The sequence below is a fragment of the Strix aluco genome, chromosome 1 (genome assembly GCF_031877795.1).
Source record: "Strix aluco isolate bStrAlu1 chromosome 1, bStrAlu1.hap1, whole genome shotgun sequence".
In the NCBI taxonomy this organism is placed as follows: domain Eukaryota; kingdom Metazoa; phylum Chordata; class Aves; order Strigiformes; family Strigidae; genus Strix; species Strix aluco.
Window position 1 is genome coordinate 125,668,652 of NC_133931.1, and position 22,911 is coordinate 125,691,562.

At 37.9% G+C, this 22,911-nt stretch overlaps 1 protein-coding gene and 1 long non-coding RNA gene across 6 annotated transcripts in view; one reads left to right on the forward strand and one right to left on the reverse strand.

Annotated features, from left to right (window-relative positions):
* Positions 1–22,911, reverse strand: part of CACNB2 (calcium voltage-gated channel auxiliary subunit beta 2) — a 257,991-nt gene that overhangs the window by 124,609 nt on the left and 110,471 nt on the right. The window contains exon 1 of one of the 4 annotated variants that reach the window (XM_074834421.1): positions 674–753. The exons of the other annotated variants lie outside the window; for them this stretch is intronic. Within the exon in view, the coding sequence (XP_074690522.1) occupies positions 674–724 (51 nt within the window). The 5' untranslated portion in view covers positions 725–753. Of the gene's footprint in view, positions 1–673; positions 754–22,911 lie in introns of those variants that run through there. 4 annotated transcript variants of the gene reach the window in all.
* The window catches only part of LOC141927314 (uncharacterized), a 63,104-nt gene that overhangs the window by 5,749 nt on the left and 34,444 nt on the right, over positions 1–22,911 (forward strand). The window lies entirely within an intron of this gene.

The window sequence follows — 22,911 nt, forward strand, 5'->3', positions numbered from 1 at the left end:
CTTTGTTTTCTACAGTGTCAAAAAGAAAACAAAGCACAGTCAATATTTGTCATCTATTTATATTTTATTTCACAAGCACTGCTGTAGTAGGATATCTGCTACTGTAAGTCCCTGGCCCTAGGATACACGTAGCTGGTCAAATCCTGCCAAACCAAAACTCATGAGCATGTTACAAACTAACCCAAACAAAAATAATACAGAGTGTAACATTTGTATCTGTAAAGAGAATGTACTTCAAACTACTGCCAGCAGAGAGTCCTATTGCTCTCGTATTGAGGAGAAAACAATTCAGCACAACCCCCAAAAACATGGAACAAACAGCAAGCTACTTCGTTTTAACTATTTTAATAGAGTTATAAGACAGAAGAACTCTCAGCAACAGCCACCTGCGAGTGCTTTCTGTTCCCCTCAACTCTTCCTTTGCAGCTTTTCAACGTGACAGCAAGTTAGTATGTTTTCAAAAAAAAAAAAAAAAAAGGAGGCTCAAAAGTATAATTTGGACTTCCACAAAGAGGCTGGCACATTTTTCAACAACATTTGAGCTTGGCTAGACGAGAGCAAAATGAAACAGTTTAACTGTAATTAAGTTAACCTGCAAGCCAGCCTGTACATTGCATTGTAAAATTAAAGGTCTTCCGAGCATCTGGCCTGCACTCCTTCAACATATGCTTACCCCAGGAGTAATGTGCTTAGTTTGAGGAGACATCAGGCGTCTGTCAAGCATGTCAGCCTTGTACCAAGCGGGCCAGCCCTTTCAGCAGCAGCAGCAACGCTTCTTACAGGAGCAAAATCTCTGACACAAAGCAGTGCACCAGCGAAAACTTCAGCGAATCAGCCTGCATTAACCATTCTTTGAGTTTCTTGTCCGTCTATGGCCCGGTTTAAAGTGTCCAGCTTTTGTCTATATGGAGCGATACTGTTCACTGGCGATTTCTCTCAGCTGTTGATCTGATTCAGTCCCTATGTTAGGTTACAGCTCAGCAGAGAACCCGTCACCATCAATTACCAAGGAGGAGTGGGAGGGCTCCGTGCTCCTGATGACGTCAGCCTCTTTAGGAATGAAGCCTGCACACTTGCTGGAGTAGCATAACATTTTATTAATCTCATACACATGACTTGCAGCATGCATGGCCTCCTGTTAACATACAACAACTGGCTACACACTCAGAAACAAATCATGGAGAAGTATCTGAACATGAACACTGCATAATCAGACTTCTTGATGTTTAGGGATGTGGATTTTTTTTCTTTTTTTTTTTTTTTTTTCCCTCCTCCTGGACAGAGATATTAGGCACTGGTATTTCAAGTTGGAAATCTCCCCTGCAAAAGGAAAATTATGCTCGACCATAATTAAGGTTGAAGATATATTATGGCAGAAGATACATTCAGATGAACCCTAATCATGGTTCCTTATAAAAATTACCATCCTAAAAAACCCCTCATTAGACCCATCAGCATGGCAGTACTTCCATGCATTAGTCAGTCCACTGAAATCATCAGGGAAACTCACATGCATAATATTATTGGCTCTAATGAGTTTAAGAGTTTGCAAGATTAGGGTCAACTGGCTTAAAATAAGAGTACAGGTTAAATATAAATAATAAGAATGAAGGATACACATCTGTATTGGTCAGAGGCTTCTGGAGGTGTAGTAAAGAGGAGTAAGGAGCAGGCAGTAACAAGCAGGGAATAGTACGAACACAGAAAGAGCTGCGGAGAAGCATCTTTCTGCTCCTGCTACCACTGAGATAACAAATGTTGAGGCAGTGACTTCTGAGAGTAGCAAGAAGCACAAGCACTTTTTTTGGCTCTAGCTGCTCAGTGAGCTAGGCAATCTTCTCTGCTTATGCCTCGAGACTGGTCTTTAATAGGCATGCTAGACAAGCAAAGCCCCATAAAGTCAAAACTCTGGTCCATGAGAGCTGAAAACATTGTCTCTTTCCAAAGGCCAAACTGTTAACACTAACTTTGTAAGTAGACTCTGTAAAGTCGATGGTAGTTGGAGAGGGAAGGGCACACCTCACCTACACATCTCACAATAAGAATCAAAACAATTTTTTTTTTTTATAAAAATTTCAGACTGGCTTCCATTTATGTTAACTGGTTTCTACACATATTTTCACATAGTCACTTTTAAGGTGTACCAAGGTCAATATAAAGTTATCTTCTTCTCCCTATCACTTAAAATGTGACTTCTTATTTGTATTAGCTGCATACCATACTGTTAATAATTCTAACTCATTTAAACTAGAAGTAACTTTTGGTTGAGACATGATCAGGTGGTTGTTTTGGTTTTTTTCTGCAAGGGGAGTCTAGGAATGCAGGATTGTTAAAATTTTACCACTCTTTCAGAAACCAGTATTCATGTTAGGTTCAGTTCAGATGCCAAAATAGAATTAAATAAGTAGAAACCTTGCATAAGTTTTTTATAATAGCTGAATATTTGTTTCTCATTAAATAGAAATTTCTATTTACCTGAAATAGATTCAGCAAAGAAAAATACACAGAACATTGACAACTTCTTGTATAATTTGACTTCCTTAAGGCACTTCTGGGATGCATTATTAAACTGGAAATGTTGAAACAACTACTGTGCAGAGGAAGCAAACAGTAAACTTCAGCGAATACAGTTTTAGAAGGCTGTGAGAAGTACAGCAATTTCTGATGCAATACTGTATTAATAAAGTTGGGGGGTTTTACAGTACAATTACTGAGCTAGCTTTTTGGCAAAATTATCATACTTAAAAAGTTTAACACATGCTGTGGGACACAAACAGCTTGGGGCAAATCAGAACTACTCTCAAGAATACACAGTCACAGTCCCAGCTGGAATATCGCAATTAGGACAGGGCAGCTCTGATTCCAGAGGCTTATTTTCTGCCCTTCAGCAGATTTTACAGAATACTGTAACTAAGCTTGCAAGACCAGGCTGTCATCATGACAAATTTTGGCGTCACAATATTGAAACAAAAGAACTTTGTACTAGAAAACACAGTAATAAGTTGATTTAAACTGCAGAAATAGCAATAGAGAAATTCCCTGGTACCGATCAAAAAGTTTCAAAGGCTCCCTAAATCTTCTAGCCATAGAATAGAAACTTTTTTTTTTTTTTTTTTTTAAACTTCTGAGCAGCAGACACTCATGGAACTAGTCTATAGTAAATGCTAAATGATTTCTGCCCTTTTTTGCCCAACAGGGTGAATCTCCACCTAAGAAGTACCAGGTCTGTTAAAAGCTGTGTGCTGTGTGTATCCTGAAAAATTAAGGTGCCTTAGAACAAAAGTGAGTGACCTTCAGCCACTTACAGAAAAATATATGGTCTTTGCCAAGGGAACAGGAACAGAATTCATCCAGTAATTACTATTTTCATTCATTCTTTAATCCTGTATAGTGCTAATGAAGAAGTAGCTTTAACATTAAATCATAGTACTCTGTATTTATACAGTGTTTTCATCAGAAGTCTCCATTAATTTTAAACACAACCGTATGAAATTTTACTATATTTGGACTACAAATGCCATTAAGCACATGAGAAAACAGAAGCACTGATTGACTAAATACTCAGTAACATACTAATAGAAGCTTGTTTGTGAATGTTTAAGGCTTTTATGGTTTTGTCTTTTTGTTTAACAAAGCAAGGTATCTGCTCGCCTCTCTCCATCCCAAGTTGAAAATGGATGTCTGTCTAAAAAAGTTCTTGACAAACCAGATAAAAAATGAGTTGTTAGAGATCACAACAGTCAATAACTCAGAAATAATAAAAGCTTAGACATATGAGTAATTTTTCTCATCACCAAGTTATTGCGCATCAGCTGATCCATATGTGGACATGTGGGCATGCTTAGCATATGGCAAACAAATTAAGGCAATTTATTGTAATACGGCCTCATTATGGATTTTGTTATCTGGCCTTTGCTGATGAATGAATGCATGAACAGGTAATGCATGGCAACTTGCAAATCCACGTATCTAAATCTAATATATATATACATACAGGAGAATTCTTCTGTTTCTCCTTTCCTTTCCATTTTAAAAGGAGATTATGCATTTGTTTTTCTTCAGTTATCCGAGATATCACATTTGCTTTTATTCAGCTATCAGGTACGTCATCAGTCTTACACAATTTCTCAAAAGACAACTTCATGTTTCTGAGATTCCTCAGCCAGTTCTTTAGGTATCCAAGTATCCCACACAAAGACCTCAGGCTGAGTTAAGTATGGTCCAAGCTGTTACCTTTCCCTGTTTGAAGGTGAGAATTTATCCCTTTGCCATTTGTAGAAGTTAGATATGTTATCAGCTCTTCTCACTTGGTAAAAGACAACTTTAGAAGAGTTTCCTTTCCCCTTTTCGAAGATCCATAGTCTTCCCAAAAGACATCAAGGTACTAAAGTGCCTCATTTATTTAACAGAAGAGAGTAGGACACTGTACATGCCTACTCAAAGTTGATATATATGAATGTTGACATCTACAAATTTTTTGTCGAGAAGACAGATGATAAATTAGTCAAAGCTCACAGAGTCAACAATTCAGTAGGAAACAGACCCAAGCTCAGATTTCCTAATTTGGTGCAACAGCCTTTCCACAGAAAACATGGTAAACCACCCAAATCCAGTTGGCAGGAGACCACTCAGTTCCCCAGCTCATGTCAAAGTTCATTAAGTTTTCTCAGGTTCATCATTCCCTCTCAGACCTTTACCAAAGGGCCAGTCCGCTTGGTGTTTTGCACATTAACTGAATAAGGCCACTCATGTAGCAGAGTCCCAGCTGAGATGCTGAGTGACTGGTTCTTTCTTGTAGCAAAAGACAATAACCCAGCCGCTCACTCATCACAGTGGGAGCTGACCTGTAGGATGGCCAACCGCTTCCTGAGTAGCCTCAGCCCAGTTTGAGTAAAGGACACCAACAGTGTCTCCTACCTCCAAGGAAAAGTTTCTTCACTACCAGACATAAAGTCAATCTCTTCTTTTTCTCTCTGTGGCCATTAAAAAGTCAACTATTTTCTATAAGTGGGAGAGGGCTCAAGATGAAACATTTGTCACAGAATAAAGGAGAAAATTCTGTAACACCTAAATACTGCAAAATAGGTTTGAAGGTTTCAAACAAGTGAGTACTCAAACCAGCAGGGTTACTGGTTATAACACACAGGGAAGATTTTTTTTTTTTTTTTTTTTTTTTTTAATAAGGGCAAGCTGACTTGGTTAGATATCTAGTGGGAGAAAAAGGTTCACAGCTATTTTTTACAGTTAAAATGCACAATAAGAGTGCTTGGCTTACTAAGAACTGCACCTTCATATTCCTCATTTCTGACCAGCCAGCTTGAGGAATTTGTCTTGCAAACTGTTGCTCCTGAGAGCAACAGTTCCATCTGAGGGCAAACTCTTGCATCTTCATGGATGCTGATCTTTCTGACTTCAAGTACACGCTGCTTTGCCAAAAATCAATTTCATGGAAAATGTGGAATTCCACCAGTCTAAATACACTCCCACTTTTACATGACACTGACTTACTGTAAGATCCTTAAAGCAGGATCAGTGTGCAGCAATACTTCAAGGTTAGATGTTGGTTAGGAAAGCAGGATTCACAGAGCACCTAGAGATTGTTTTTAATTTCTGCAGAGAAGGAACTTCAGCATTAGATGAAAATTTAAGTTTCCTGATGGCACTGAAAGATGTGTTAGGCACTTTACAGGAATCTGAGTGCAGCATATAAAACATAAAGGTCACATAAAGCAGCTAAACTAACAATTTAAATAAGTCAACAGCACTGCCGAGAGCAGAGCTTTTGGTCTTCTCAACTCCTGCCCCCCTCTCTGGTACCTTCAGCAGTGCCTTTCCTTCCTCTGCTGGTCCCAGCACTTGTCAGACCCTTCCAGGATGAGTGACATACCTAGCCCAGTAGGAAACTATTTGTTTGGGTTTTTTTTCTTTTTCACATTTTATTTGTTGTCAGGTCAGTAAGATGAAATAGACAAAGGGAACAAAAGCAGGGGAAAGGAAGCCTCTACCACCCAAACCTCACTGTAAAGTATTACGAGATAACTCACCAAGGTCCTAACTCCCTTTGTGAATTTAATTTTAATTTTGTGATGCACAGCAATAGCTATGCAATGTAATGCTGTATCAGTTTAAAAGCAGAAAAGACATCTACTTCAAAACAAGTATCTCACACTCAAAACATTAATAATTAACCACCCACACACAAACAGTTAACCGAAGTAAACAAAAAATTACAGCTTAAAGGTACATATAGTTGTGCTTAACATTTAAAGGAAGCCTTTTTTTTTATTAAAGAGAATTCATGTCACATTTTTCCCCTTCAAAGTAAAAATTTAGCTCCAGCCACAGTGAATAAGGCACACCCCTCCAGCCATACATTTTGATTTTATACTTACAATAGCTACAGATGATGCTAGCTTACTGCAATCTCTTTCAATGTTAATTCTCCTGAAAATGTTCTTATTGGTGTGATCTGAAACACACAAGGCTCTCTTTGGTTGGCTTTAGATTAGGCCCTTACATAACTGTAACATCTGGGGCCCATTTCTACTATGCAAGTTCCAACAGACACAATTTCTGCATGTATAAATTCATTTCTATTTAACAGACATCTGTATTTTGGAAAAACAGAACTGATATGCAATTCTGACAATTGAACATACAAGCTAAGACATATTCTCCCAGAAAGGAATGAAATAAATAATGCAATTTTGTATGACATACACCCTTAATGCATTGTGCTTTGGAAATTCATGTCCATCTCTGCACAGGGGATAAAAACCACAGCAGACCATTACTGCCACAGCTGGAAATACTGGAAGGGAGAAGGTCAAGGGTCAGTACTCTTCTACATTATTTTTATACAAAGAATACAAAGTATTACATATACTAACCTGTGGTCTTACTCAGGAGACTGCAAAGCAATTTAATACTGCAGTATCCACATGAAACAATTGTCAATATGTAAGTGAATGTGTATTTGTTTATGTGCAGATGTTCAGAAGGCACTGCTATGAATTAGTGAAAACTCTCCATACAATAGCCCATTAGGCTATATGTAATAAGATACATGATAACTGTTACAATCTACTTTCTTCTTAAGCATAATTTTCCCCCAGTGAAGAGCAATTACAATTTCTTGTTAAATCATTTTTTTTCTACCAAAAATAAAAACACCATGCAAGGATATCCTCTGTTGTAACTGCACAAACATTAAATTATTAACGTGATTATCGCTAAATCCTTGTGAAGAATTCAGCATTACTACTACAGAAAAAGTCTTGCTGAAATAAATAGATGAGCCAGAACTACTATCCAGTAATGTGCACTGGTTTACAGGGAATCAGAGAATGGTCTTCAGATTACAGCCTCTAAGATTATATCAAAAATAGGTCAGTACAACAGTTCATTAAAAGCAATAAGTTATTTTTAAATTATTTTCCCAACTTCTATCAATCCAGTAAGAGTGGATTATTCACACTCATCTATTGTATTTTACATTCTCTGTTGGAGAACCATTCATCACAGAATTCTACTGCCTACAAATATCTGAGATTATGTTTCTGTACTGATAGAAGTTATAGTTTATTAGGCCAGCAATGCAGAATTTTCAGTGATCCTTTGCAAACGACAGTAGAGTCTTCACCCATCAATCTAAAAGGCACTGGATTTTGCAGTTCACAGTTCAACACTACTTATCTGGATTAGGAAAGCAATTACTTGCCAATTAAAATATGTAAATATGCTCAAGAAAACAATATAACACAGCAAAAAAATACCAATTTACTCTTTTTAATACATCAAACACCGTAATGATTTTTTTTATTATAAGCAGGGAAAGAATAACAAAAAACATAGTCATACCAAGGTTAAACTACAATATATTACACACAGAACCTACTTTGAAAGAAGATTAGCAAGACTGCAAAATAAAGCAATTAAGCATTCGGTCAACTTTAATTGAATTCCCTTGTCCTCACCTACATAATCACATTCTGATTTCCAGAGACCTACATTTTTCAGCACACAGATAGATGAATGTTTACTGAGCTGCTCCCATATATACATTTTTCTCCTCTTTGTTCTCCTGAGCGTTTGGGCCCCAGGCCTCCTGTATCGCTCTGAAGCCTGCATTATTAACTTGTCCTTTGAATTTTCTGAGCAGCTCTTCACTAGCATTTTCTATAGCTTCAAAAATAATTTATCTTCAGAATAAGAAACACAGTAAGATGAAGGGGGCTTTTTCTCCCCACTTCACAGATGAGAGCTAAGGCAGGCAGAATATGGGCAGAAGGGGACACTAGTTCTGAAGGCCATGGGAGTACATGATATTTTGGTGCCTGTGGCACCAAAATTTGGTGTAGTAAGAGAAAGCCTCCTGCTCTCACTACAGCACCTCACCTCCAAGTAGCTGACAATGGCAAGAGATCCACTTGCAAAGCCACACATGTTTGCAAGACACATAATATTTGTCATGCACTCACAAAATTACAAAAAAAAAAAAAGAAAGCTTTTTTTAAAGTGGAAGGAAAGTGCCAATTAATGGTTACAACAGAATTCAAATGCAGATAAACCCTCTTGTATCAGGTATCCCACTTGTAGCATTTTGATCTCAAAGATCAGTCCTCAAGAAGGAACCTGAGCCATCCCAACAATACTAGCATAAATTCAGAAACCATACTTCTGTTGAGTAAATAATATATGCAACAAATAAAAGAATTGCAGTAAAAAGTGGACACATTCTTGGAATACAAATCCATTAAGAGCCAGTGAATACACATTAAAAAAACCTTACATATAGTACCACTGTCACAGTTCTTGTGCCACATTTTGTGGAAAATAAACTGTTTTGTGGAAGGGTATCACTTCACACTTGCTTTGTGCTTATATTTCTCCTTATTTCTGCTACTGGCTACTATTGGAAACAGCTAGATAAATCTTTGGTCTAACTTGGCGCAGCATGTTTTATGTCAAGTGCTAAATTAACAGATCAGGGAAAGAAAGAGAGAGGAAAAGGAGATACACACTGAGTTCTTCATTTTCCAAAGCTAGCATAAAGGCTGATATGAAATATAACTCCCAGGAAGCATCATGGTACTAAGCTGCCCTTAAAGCTTCATAGGTGAGAGATGCCTCTGCAAAATCTTCCAGGGAAGGAGTGCGGTGTTAAATATACTTAAAGTTTCCTTTTCTTTGCTTTTATGTTTGTTTTTTTGTTTTTTGTTTTTTTTTTTTAATTCTGGTTCTGTTTTTGCGATCAAGGACTTAACTTTCCCTTTGGTAAAATAAAAAGCAACCTTGTGCTGTGTTAAAGGACAAGTTCTCCAGAAACATCACACCCAAATGTGGGGTGCAAGCAGTCCCTTTAGATGACTGTATACTGGAGGAAAAAATATACGTTGAAAGAACTGCTGTACATTTCCATTAAACTACATAGGTCTGTACAGATGTTAGTACTGTCAAGTACCAGGTTATGGGAAGGAGTTTTCCCTAGAGCATTAAACAGTGCTTTTGACCATGAACTAGGAGGCAGAGGGACAGCCCATAACAGCAGGAACTGCCCAGAAGGTTACATTATATCTGCAAATAGAGATTTCAGCTGATAGTGTTATTTTATTTTCCTCCCTAATATAATTCAGCCCATTTCTTTCTCATGATTACCTCCTTAATATTCTCCAAGAGCCAAGGACATGATATATCCTGCTTTTAAACCTGATTTTGCCCATAACCAGAAGTTACAGTAGGCACTGTGCTTCCTATTTAACTTTGCTGTATAGCCAGTGTGAGTATTTTGCTTGAAAAGTTTCATTTTCAACACACAATATATTTGTGAAGGTACTATTTTTCAAAAGCAGAAGAATATGAAGAACAATTTAACCAAAAGAGTCTTAATATGTTTTAACAGAGAGTGCAATACCACTGACTGCATTTCAGATCAGCTGTACAGTAAAAATAGAAAATTAGTCTGCAAAACAGCTACTGCTCTGTGAATTATCAACCACAACATGATTTACAAATGATTGCTAAAAAGTAATCTTTGTCATGCAAATGCCCATCTTTCATACAAGGGCAAAACCAGAAATGCTTTTTCAATAAACATGGAGGTAGTTCCAAGGGTTGGAGGAAGATCAGGACTTTTCCTCCTGTTTTATTTGGCTCCTGAAGTTAGCAGGAGCAATCACTGCAGGGCCCCAGAAGACAAATCGGTGACTAATAGCATGGGACAATATTCCTGGCTCTTCTTACTGGAGACTAATGCATCAAACATGCTTAGACCATTCTGAACTGAAGCCAAGTGGCTTGGAGTTGCCCAAGTCCATAGTATTAAACTAACTCTCTTCCCCTTCAAAAGCGGATGGCTGAATCCAAACCACCCTGCAGCAATACTACCTGTCCTGTGCTGTCTCACAAGCAATGCCAAAGAGCTGTCTGAAAGACTGCAAGTTAGTCCTGGCCAAACACACACCAGGGACCACTCTGAAAACTCTACAGAGTAATGCTCCTGTGCCAGGAAACCTCTGATCCTCCTCAGTTCCCAAGTACAGAAACAGCCTTAGTGCTAGACAGCACTCCTACAGGCAAAGCCAGGTCCCATTTATGGACACAAATGTACTTTAAAGTGTACTCAGGCGATTGTTTCACCATTGTTTCTAAGCCAATTCAAGTATTTCCATTTATATCCTCACCTGCTCATCCGGAGTTTTCTTTCAGTCTGGCACCATACAGCATCAAGCCAGACAGACACTGTGCTGCTAAACCTCTGTACTGTCTTTCCAGAGACTTCCCTATGTCCCTGCCTGGTGGGACAGACAGCCAGTTGCTCCCCAGCAGGCAGGGCCAGGCCATTGGCTGCCCATGCAGCGTGGAGCATCTCACATGGCTCTTACAGGCTTTGAGATTTCCATCAACTTTAAGCACCACTAATACTGGCTTATTTCTGTTATGAATCTTCTTCCATTTTCACATTAACTCAGTTAATCATTTCCATAAAGCTTTCATAAAGCGTGTACAAGGAAGCTTAAAAAACAAAACTGTGTTGGATGCAGCACTGTCATTTAAATGCCTGGTTAGTTTAACGCAGTTGATGTTTGTTTAAGGCCTACGTTATGTACACATCCGCCACACTTCCAGGCATTTTACATGTGGACTTAGGATTGCTGATTGCATCCATTAAGAAAAATACATATTTATCTCCCTGCAACTGGGGTTACTTCTATAAATCTCTTTAAAAGACACATTTTCAGTGATACTGACCCGTGCCAACCACTTTCCCTTCTCATGACCTTTCCACACCAAATTCTATTACCTTTTAGACACAGCAAATACTCAGATCAGTATAACATAATACAACTTAAAATACATGTTCGCTTTGGATCACCTGGAGAGAATTTTGAACTTTATGGTTCCCTAAGACTGTGCTTCCTCCTGTACAGCAACTGCAGAGAACAGGTTTGGGTAGGGTTTTTTGTTTTTTATTCTTGGCTGATAAAAGATTTCAGTGTCACAGCAAATCAAAAATACTAAATCTGTGTGCTTCAGTCCAGAGACTGGTCAGAAGCAGAAAGCAATCAGAGATGGGAATTAAGAGAATGATTTTGTGTCCCAGATCTGGAGAATGCCACAGGATTGCTGAGCAATATTTAGACAAGAGATTGCTGGAAACAAGCTTCTAGAAAAAAAAAAAAAAAAACAACAAAAAAACCCCAAAAAAAACAAACCAAAACAAACAAAAAAACCCCAAACAACATCACAAAACCAAACCAAAACAGAACACAAAACTCCCATTTGCTATTTCTGGTACATAACAGATATTTTGGGATTAGCTCAGGATGAGAGAGGTGAATACATTGTAGAACAGAAAGAATGTGAATTATAAAAGCAATGAGGCTGCTTGTGTAACAGAAATAAAAGAAGGGAAAGGGATTAAGGAAGAAAAGAGAATGGAGCAAAACACAAGGATTTTCTAAAAGCGTTATTTTACTACAGAAACTATTCTGAATCTGATGCATGGCTTCGGCATGCTCAGTGCTGTCCTGCCCACCCAAATCCTCTGCCTGCCCCACAGTTGAGGCTGAGAGAGGGAGAGGGACATCCCTTTTCCATCTCCTGGATGGTAAAGAAACATAGAATTCATGTCTAATACTTTAATGAACTCTTCCTTAAAGTATTAGAAATGGAAAACATCTTGTAGACTGAATTTTGAATTATCACTTTTTTTTTCATTGCTAGCACAGAGTAGTCAGAGATGAAGCCCTCTTCACCAGGCTATGTGGCTTTCACTGTACCATGCAAGTGTTACTGGCAACACAGAAAAACAACAGTTTGCACAGTTTTATGTTGCCTGACAACAGTGAACAGATACCAAACCAGTATTCAGTTGTATCTGATTACCTGATTATTTGAATCCCAAATTTCCTTTTGGGACATCTCAAAACATTAAGATCTCAACCATATCACCTTAGAGGAATATCTATAAATCAGATTAATTTTTAACAATTCATTTATTCAAATTACTTCTGTTTTATATGACAACTGCCTTTTTTTCAATCATTGCTGTTAGTCAAGTTGACTTAAAAGCTCACCTTCAACTCTGGATTAATTTTTTTCTCTGTCTTCCCTCTGCTTCCATCTTCCATCACTCACTCATATACATCATCATTCTCTTCTCCCTCTATATCACTTGCTGCTCTCACCATATTTTGAATTTTTTTCCTAATAAATATGATTTTCCCTCCAACAGTCCTTTAACCAATTTTACTTCAACTTTTTTCTGTTCTTTTCCTATATTTGCACTCCTCAAAAAACAAATAAACAAAACCCTCCAAGGAAATCCCTGATCCAAATCCTACTTTCTCAAAACACCCAGAAAATCAGAAGTTAACCAAACAGCAACAGTCTTTTTGTTTTAAATACATGAAATCTCACCTGAGATCTGTCAGGGAATATAGTTTCCTTAAAAAAAAAAAAAAAAAAATCTTAATCCTTTTTTTCTTATGAAGTCCAGTAGAGCTAAAGAAAGATCACTTACTTGCAAAGTTTTTTCTGTAGTAAATCTGTTAGATCAGCCCTAATGAAAATGAACTAATTTGCAGTGGAGAACATAAATCATTCAGGTACTTGGAAAAGTCAGGTCGTTTGGAAGCTGCTACATCTCTAGTATTTTTGGTTTAAAGCTGCTTTACAGGACATTTCGTGACAGATCCCTTTTGATGGAGTGTTCAGAGCCCTCCTCTCTCCTTGGTCACGCATTTCTGAACTGACACGCTTGCACATCGGTTTGGATGAGAAAAAATGCACAAGAGAATGGGAAGACCCAGGTATTAGTTTGCTACTGACAAGCCCAGGGCAGCCATGAAAAAGGTCACGTCATGGCTGCAAACCCACCAGGTTTAATTATTTCTTTAAACTGGGACAGTGAGGTATACTTGCTGTTAAGTAATGTAATTTCAATTTTTCCCCTTCTTTGCATGGCCAGCTTGCTTAAAGGAAACAGAATGCAGCAATTCCATTCAGAAACAAAAAAAAACACCTGCTGGGATTATTGATCCATCAAGGGAAATTCCCATAGAGAACAGAAAAATTAACTCTCCATTACATTTGTTATTTTTACAACTTACTCCTTAAGTTATTATCAGAACAAATTCAAGTGCAGTTGCTTTTTAAGTCATCATTTAGACCCAGAACTTACTCCCTTGCACAGCCCATCCAACTCACCAGTGAAGGCTGTGCACAGGGAGCACAAAGGGAGGGTTTGATTGCTGCTCCTCAGCCCTCTCATTCAGCAAACCGCCTCCGACAAGCAGAGGCGACACAAGGCACGCGTTTGTCCTGACACTGCTCTGCGTATGAGAGGAGTCTCCTGCCCACCCATCCCATCATGCCTCACAGTGATTGTTTCTTCCTAAGGAGATTTAGGCAGTTTGCGTCAAACAGATTTAACAAGAGACATAAATGCCATCTCCTCTTAACAAAAACAAACAGCTGCCAGCACCTTCCTTGATGAGCTAAGGGTGCATGGGCGGCTGGCAAAAATTACAAAAGTTAGTCATTTCTAGTGTATTCTCCACTTTTAAACATAACTACCTGATCTTATCATTTAATCATAGGACTGATTTTAAAGGTCCTCATTTTTCTGTGGTAAAAAGAATTTCTTAAAAATACTATGAAGGTAGATACAAATAAAACGGAAATTCTTATGAATAACAACAGTATTAGATGCCCAGAATAAACACAGAATTATATACAGAGTACAAAAAGCATAAACAGAGTAAGCACAGACAATCATTAAATCTGAGGAAACAGACAGAACTCAAATAATTAATTATTGTGTAAGGCTTGCTCCTTGGTCCACGGAGTGTATCTACATCAGAACTATGGCTGAAATTAGCACTCTCATCTGACTTCAAGTCTTGTTAGATCTGTTTGCAGTAAATACAATGAATAATAACACTAAAAAAACCTTTGAAATTAATTATTTCAAACTGCAATATCAACAGAAAACATGCTTTCTTTTGTAAGCAATAGTTTCTACTTTTTAAACCTGGACATGTTCAACACATACTTGCAAACTGGACAATTACAGAAGAGAATTATGACTTCTTTAAAAACTGGCCCAATCATTCCCACAATGAACTCCAGGAAATTAGCATCAGATTAGCCGTTTTCCAGAAACCCAGTAAAAGACAAATGCAGAAAACATTCCTGCCCCGCCAACAATCTGCCACTCAGTGGCTCGGCAGTAGGGCTGGATGAGTTCCTCCTCCTCACTCTCTTCCACACTCTTCGCTACCAGCACACATGCAATTTTTTTCCAGGTAGAAATGAAGTGGCCAAAATACAGCTCACATATTGTCTTACTTTCTCACAAAATAATTTAAATCTGAGTACTTCTTATATGCTCTAGATTCTCCTTTCAATAAGCTGTTTGGTAGTTCCCACCAAACACCATTAAATCAGTCCCAGTCATCCTTTTAGCGACAGTTCCAACAGTTCCCTTCACGATGTTAGAAGCTTATTACACTTACAGCACCTCTTTGCACTTGAATTTTTGATCTGATTTCTTAAAAATAGCAGACTCTCAGATCAAAAGAACATTATTGAAAACAACCATATTAATGCTATTTAATCAGCTCCAATTTCTTCTAGCCTCTTGAAGCAGAAGGCGGTGTGCTGCATAATCTATTCTACATTCGGACCAACTTGAAATTCAAAGCTGTGTCTTCGAATATTTCATTCTGACACTGTTAAATAGCAATTCTGGAAACATGCAAAGCCCCATGCTAACATTTTGGGATAAAGCTTGGCCATCTTAACTTCCCGTGTTCTTCTGCTGACAGGTTTTGGGAGTCAAATCCAAAAGTTTCGCCATTAGTTTCTTTTTTTCCTATGTCCCTGCAGAAGCAGGGATGGTTTTAGGACCAGATGCACTGCCTCACAGGCTCAGCACCCGTTCTTCACTTCGTACCTTCCTTAGAAGCCTTCTTGCTTTTCTGGAAATCCTCTATAAACAGCATCCAATTATGGTCTGAGGATGTTTTCAGAAACCTTCAAAACTCTAGATCCTGCTCACAGAGTAATATTGCAGGATTTCTTAGACAAAATTAAAATCAGATGTATTCTCTCGAAAGCAGGGTCCTATACATATACTAAATTTCTGAGAACAAAAGAGATGCTGTGATTTTGTAGAACAATTTTGTCAACACATCACCTGGTTACCTTCTTTTTTTTTTTTAAGTAAACGGGGTATGAGCCCATTCCTACCCAGGAAAAAATAATGTCACAAACATACCACAGAGAAATGACAATTGCTGGGACAGTTCTTGTCCTCGCTTATGCTCAGACAATCCTAATTAACACCAGGCATAATTTGGCCCACTGTGCAAGCCCCATCTAATCCCTGCACTGTAGTCTGCCATGCCAGAAGGTTATTCCTTGAAACACTCCCCAGTAAGCCGGATAATTCTAGAAATGACATTTCAATGCCACTGAATCAGTTTGCCTAGCACTACAATTTAATTTCTAAACCTTTTCCACTTGACTGTACTTGTATTGCAACATAGAAATGGTGAAAATAATATCTTTTTTGAGAAAGAAATCAAATATGACAATGACTATTTTGGCCTGTAGATTGGGACACTCATTTGGAAATAATCGAGTCTTTGCAAGGGTAGCATTGTCTCTCATTTACTGTATATCTACAAGGTACATCACAAATTATAAAATGCAAATAGAACATTTAGAAAGAGAGTATCAGAGAGCCAGAGTACCATCTAATGTGCAAGATAAAAATAACAAACCCATTTGTTTAGTGTCTTAGGACTGCATTAAAAATGAGACACTGGAGCAGTGAGAGCAGAGCAGCTGTTTTTACAATATTTAGTTCCTGGCTCCCAGAAAAAGGGCCTGTGAGGGCAGGGGAACACAGGGAGAAGTGATGGACTGAGCATTCCAGTGATTGCTGAGCAGAGCCAGGGAAAGTTTAGATTAGGTCATGTCATTGTCCCGAGGCTGATGACTCAAGGCCATTTTGCACCTCCTAGCCTGAGCTGCACTTATGGCTCATTATCTGTAACCCAGGATATAAGACTGAGGTTTAGCATAGGAAACTAAGCCTTATGATATAAATAAAACCAGATCCTGCAAACAATAGGTCTTCTCTACTAAATGGAAACCAGTTTTATAAATATTTCCAAGTTCAGCTCCTTGCTGTGCTGACACTATAATCTATGTGGAATAAAGGGCAATCTGCAATGGTGCCGTCTGTGGGGAGAAGTACTCCAACTTCAGTCTCTGATTTCCCATTTATGCCATGTAGGAACTAAACAGGACCAGCTTCTGCACCAGGTCCAGGGTTTTGCACTTTTTGGCAGCCTGGCTTTATTGGCTTCATGTTCACGTCCAGCCACCTACACAGGCAAGAAAGAGCTCACCCGGCTGTGCTTGCTATTTCTTCACAACTCTGCAAAATGGGCAGCTCACACAGAGCTGAAGGAAGACACTGCTCTGCCTGATGTCAAAGCTACGAACACCATATTATGCAGATAAACACAACTATACTTCTCAGGATATTCCTGTCCTTATGATATAAGGGACATGAGTGTCACGACATTTTCTTCATTTTCATTCATACCTCTCCTCTTGGATACCATTTAAACACCATGGATTTTGTTACAGCTTATTTTCCAGTTTCACTTAATTTCTTCACCTGTTGTCTCTTGCCTTGTGTAAAATACTCAAATTTAGCATCCTTGGAAAAACTCATTTTTAACTCTGCCAGTTATGAGACTACTATGGGGTTTTTATATTTTTTTTATTAGCAAAGCAGTAGCATACAAACCTTGAAAAAACACAGTATAGAAGCTTAAGGAAATTTGCATCTGCTCCATAGCACTCTGCACTCTTTCACACTTCCTTGAAGACTGTTTTAGTAAGAAAAATCAAAGATTATCAAGTCAACTAAAAATTTAAGTATGTGGTTTTCTTCAAGACAGACTGATATCTGAACAAATACATAGGCATATGCGCAACAAAAGAGATTCTGATGTGTATTTAATTATTTCACTTTCACTATAAATTTTTTTTAAATTGTCTCAGTAAATAAACTGCATCCAATTGTAACAGAATTTTCTAAGTTCTGCTATAATAACACTAATACAGTTCTATAAATCAAGAACCACAAAAGAACAATGAACCTCATGTGTAACACTGATATAGAAACACTGAAAGACTTTTGGCACGCTCCTGACCGCATGATATATCAGACCATTTGTCTGTAAACGACCAGGGGACATGGTGGGGTTTCCTGTACCATCAACGGGCAACCGATAATGTTATATCATAAAACACTGCAGCCAGCTATAAATACCTCTGAAGCTCACCAAAATCCTTAGAAAGGGGTCAAGTAAGTGAAGGTTGTGTGCAATAGAATAAGAAAATACTTCAGAGCAGATAAAGAAGTGGGCTTCAAGAAGGTAATTTTGGTGGAGCAGGCAAGGTTACTTTTCAGAGGAACTCAGAACAACATCTCTTCCTCAGTATTTTAATACAGCTACTTTAATATTTTTCTCTTACATGTATGATTCAGACTGTTCAGGTTTACTAAAGAAAATTTAAAAGACACGTTCTTATTATAATCTCACTAGAATTCATCTTGAAACTGGGACATTTCAAAATATGGAAGGACAAAAACATCAAGTGCTGCCAGCAGCATAAACTCACTTTACGGCAGAATTTTGTAGAAGGTAAAAGAAAACAGCAGATTAAGGAGCTGATTCTGCACCTCCCACACACAGGCCAGAGAGAGGCCCAGGAGGGTCCCCACACACAGCCTCAGCCAGCCCAGGCAGCCTTAATGCTGGCTGGGAAACACTGTTTAGATTTCTCAAGCATATAGAAACTGCAATTAGAACATCTCTCTCTGAAAATTTAGGACCTGAAAAATACAACCTTATGACTTTCCAAACCAGTTTTCAGCTCAGTGCTCTGCAACTAGCTGCCACATCAACATGGACAATTCATTTCAGCATGTCTTTTTGCTCTGAAATACATTCAATGACTTCATCTTTTCTCACGTCAAACTACATGTAAAAGAGAAAATCAGAAGCTCAGTACAAAATAGGCATTAAATGACATCCCAAACTATAGTTTTTAAAAGGGCTGAAATCTTCCTGGCAAAATATAAAAGACACTATGGTATGTTTTAATCTTAGCATAATCCTAATAGGTATTATACAGCATTTTTAGATTGAATTATCTCAACCTTGAAAAAAGTAATTAATGGACAACGCTAGAGAACCTACTTGTACACTCTCCCATCATGATAGGTGGTGCCAATTACATTTGGGCACAGTTATATTGAGCTGCATGTTTGGGGTAATACACAAGGGGAGTATTACAGCACTGCACTTGGCTGAATTTCAAGCTGCACCCCTTGACTACCTCTGGAGTTACTGGCACTTCAGGCCATTTTGATTGTATCCACATCCAGCTGTGCCAGGTGGGTAAGGCCCATGACAAGGTACCACATGCTCATGAAGGATGGGAAGCACCAGACCCAGAAAAGGATCTGGCAAGGGTAGAGGCCAAACCCAGCATTTCAACCCTGAAAGCTCTTTCGTGGAAGACTCTGTAATTTCTTATGGGAAAGAAGCATCTTACACTTGAGGCAAACAAGAGCTCAGCTCCTAACGTTGAGATCCCAGAATATCTCTGCTAAATTCCCCTGCCAGACTTCATCTGGCAGCTTCAGAGCGTACACAAACAGGAATGAGCTACTGCAACCAAAGATGTGAAAGACTGAGATCCAAATACATAGAAGTTTAACAGAATAAAAATAATGAACATGTAGCTGTATGGAAAGTAGGGAAAATCAGCAGATTTCAAGCACCTGGTCCACCAGACTGAAAAGAGGAAAAGCAATGCGGAAGATCATGTTCTATCAGTCTTAGTTAGAGCTGCTTGAATAATTCATTTTTGGAGCTGGGGCCAAATCAGTGTCTTGTAACATTACGCAGTGTCTTGTACAATACTAGGAATACACCAAAATTATTTTTTTCAGGTTACTTTTACTGAAATGCAAGCACAAAATTAATCATTTGGGGTTAAAAAATTTAGTATTTTTAAAATCTGTGTCTAACTCAGGACATGGTTTTAAGAAATGTCTGAATTAAGATTGTATGTTACAAGTACAATCCCTTGTCAGAAACTTATACTTAGTTGGACCTGAGTAATGAACTGTGTTCATGAATTCATTGATGATTTCACTTTGCATCTCAGTTGCAGTTAAACATATCTCCCATCTGTCAGACTGCTGACACTTGTTTCAGCTTCCATACTACATACTCATTACCAAAGTTAATACTAATTGGTGATCAAACAGAAAAGCACCTGAAGCAAAACAACAAGATAAAAACAACCCTTTTATTCCCTCCAGGCAAGAACTAGACATGGTAATAGGGCAGTATGTTTACCATTTATGTTTACTCTATACGTAATAAAAGACTTCACCAGCCAGAGTGAATAGACTTTTTTTTTTCATCAGCACTTCTGTTTTTCAAATATAAGTTTTTTTATTATATGCAAAATTGTATTAAGCATGGAAAATGACTTGTTCAGTGATTTGCATAAACAGCTTCCATGGTGTTCACAAAACTTGACAGCTGTGATTTGCTTTACCCATGCATAAATAACAACAAAATTGGCCCAAAGACTTTTACTTCACATTTTAAATGTGAAACCTAACAGGGTAAAGAAAAAGGTTATCACTTCCAGAAATACTCGAAAAACACTTAGCCCAGACCTAATAAGAAAACTCTAGAAAAGAAAACAGGACAAAAAATTATAATAAATAAAAAATTATGAAATTCTCAAATCTCAGGAGACTTGTATCCTATTGACATCAATTATGAATGGGACATAATACAGTTACATGGGCTATATCAGTTATTTCTTTTAAATGGTAAAAAATATTTTTAAGTGTTTGAGAACTGAGCATTTCAAATATCCAATATTTGTATATGTGGAGAATATCCAAATATTTCAAATATTCAAATTTTAAAAATAAATTAGAAAATAAAATTTAAATAATTAAATAATTAATACTTTTAGACCTTTACAGTAATTAATGTATTTTTAAAACTTTGGTTAATCTATTCTACAGTCAAACTTTAAGATATTTTAGAAGTCTACAAGGAGTAGCCCCAGCTGGAATTTACTGAAGGTTTATTATTTGCTTCTTTCTATAACCATTTCTAGCTATTCAAAATGTGTGTAAAAGTCATTCTTGCTTTAGTCTAGGTGATTACACTGTGCCAATGCAAAGGCAGATTCATTGTCCGAGGGGATGATTTTCTTCAGATTTAACCAACATTTAGAAGGTGGGAGGGTATGGAAGAAAATTACTTGTATGACCTTTGCCTTCTTGCACTATCAAGTCTAGACCATTTAAATACTTCACTCAAAGTATCCCCTTTAAAGAGCACAGGCTTTATTTAGACAATAAGCTGCTCGAGCCAGACAGGTTTATTATTTGCCTTCAGCATGAAATGCACATTGGTTACAGCTGAAAATCAAAACTACTTTTGGGGTAAGTTCCAGAAAACAGTACTGCAATATGAATATAAAAGTCAAAACTGAACCCTAAAGTGAAATTCATTCCATACTAACTCTTAAATATTTAGAATTAGAAGGAAATAAGTCAAGATAAATTTTAAAAATTTCAAGTAATAATCTTAACAGAAATCTAACCAGAAAAATATATTCCTTCCTATCTCATGGGAATAACTAAAAATTCTGCAAATATATCAGATTTAAAGGTTAACCACTCCCATTCCAATTTTTTTCTTCATTTTTATTTACAGCTTTTACAAAATGACTTAGCTATTTTAATTTATTTTTTTTTTAACTTGTGGAAGTATAAATCAGGGCAGCTTTTGGATAGCAGTCTCTTGAGTTTCTAAATATTTACTTAGCTAGTTGCTTAGTAGGAAGGTAGCAGAAATTATGTTATCATCCTTATGCTAAAAAAAGTTTAACAGTGTTTGGGATTAAGCACAATATGGACTTGAGAGTAGTTTGCTGTCTTGCACCGGAAGGCATATATAGTATGGCACAGGAAAAGAGCCTTGAGGCATTAGTGTAATCCACCGAGGTTAAAGTAGGAAAGCTGAAATTATTTAATACATTTTAAACCCATAGTGTAGTAAATGATCCGTTGCTAGGAAGCAATCCTGGCTAAAAATACAGTTCTTTTTAATATACTGAGTTTTATGTCTAAAAAATGACAGAAACGGGTCTCACTGAAGGTATTTCTCACACCCCTCCTCTCGTTCACTAGAGTCCCCAATTCACATTCATGAACATATGAAGCTGAAGTGCTTCTGGAGGTTATGTCTGACCAGGAAAAGGCAAGCTGAAAAGAGGGATGATCTTTACTAATGTCTTCTCAGGAGTGCCCACATCAGGGGAACCATGGAAATAACTAAAAACTCTTCAAAATTATCAGATTTAAAGTTCTGATCCCGCACTCCAACCATGGATTGGCCACCCATGAAGGAAGACTTTCCCCACCAGACACTCCAGACCCCAGGGACAGGTTGTCTGCCTGGGGAGATCCCCTGGGGGCAACTGAGGGATGCAGTAAGCAGTCCTAAACCCCACCCTATATGCTATGATAATTCCCACGAATAACCGGCATTTGCCCTGTTCTGTGAAAACAAAAGCATTCAACTGTACTAATTTACAGCTGTAAACAGATGAAGCAATGCTTATTCATGCAAATTAAAAATCCTGGAAACAAAAGGCAGAATTTGGCAGTAACAGTGCTGAGGAGTTGCACTCATTTAGCTAGGGAACTGACCAGTTCTCTAATAATACTGGACCAGTAAGTTCAGTACCATTAAGGAACACAACATGCCAGAACACAGCTTGCAAGGGATGAAAGTGTCATGAATAACTTGAAAAATGGGAACCCAGTCCTTACAGGAGGCTCTGGATGAAGTCACAGTTGTTAGACTTTGTGCAACAGATCCATGTAGTCACATTTCAGAGGATTAACAATACATTAAAGGAGGAATAAAGTAAATAACCCTAAGCACAGAATTGCAGAGGCATCATGAATTACTGTAAACAACTTGAAGACTGATCACAAAATACTACACCTGCCTATTCTACAGTAAATCTTTACTGAATGCATTCTTTAAGTAAATTGTGACACAAAACCTGTGCTTCTAGTAGCTAAATAGTGTGCCTGAATATGAATGTACGAGCAGAAATTGATAATGGCCTTTGCTGTGGTTTGAGCTGAGATGGCAACTGAGCACCATGCAGCCACTTACTCTGCCCTTCCCCCCCAGTGCTGAGAAGGGAAAAATAAAGCAAAGGCGCTGCTTACTGCCCCCTTTCACCCCAGCACTGGGA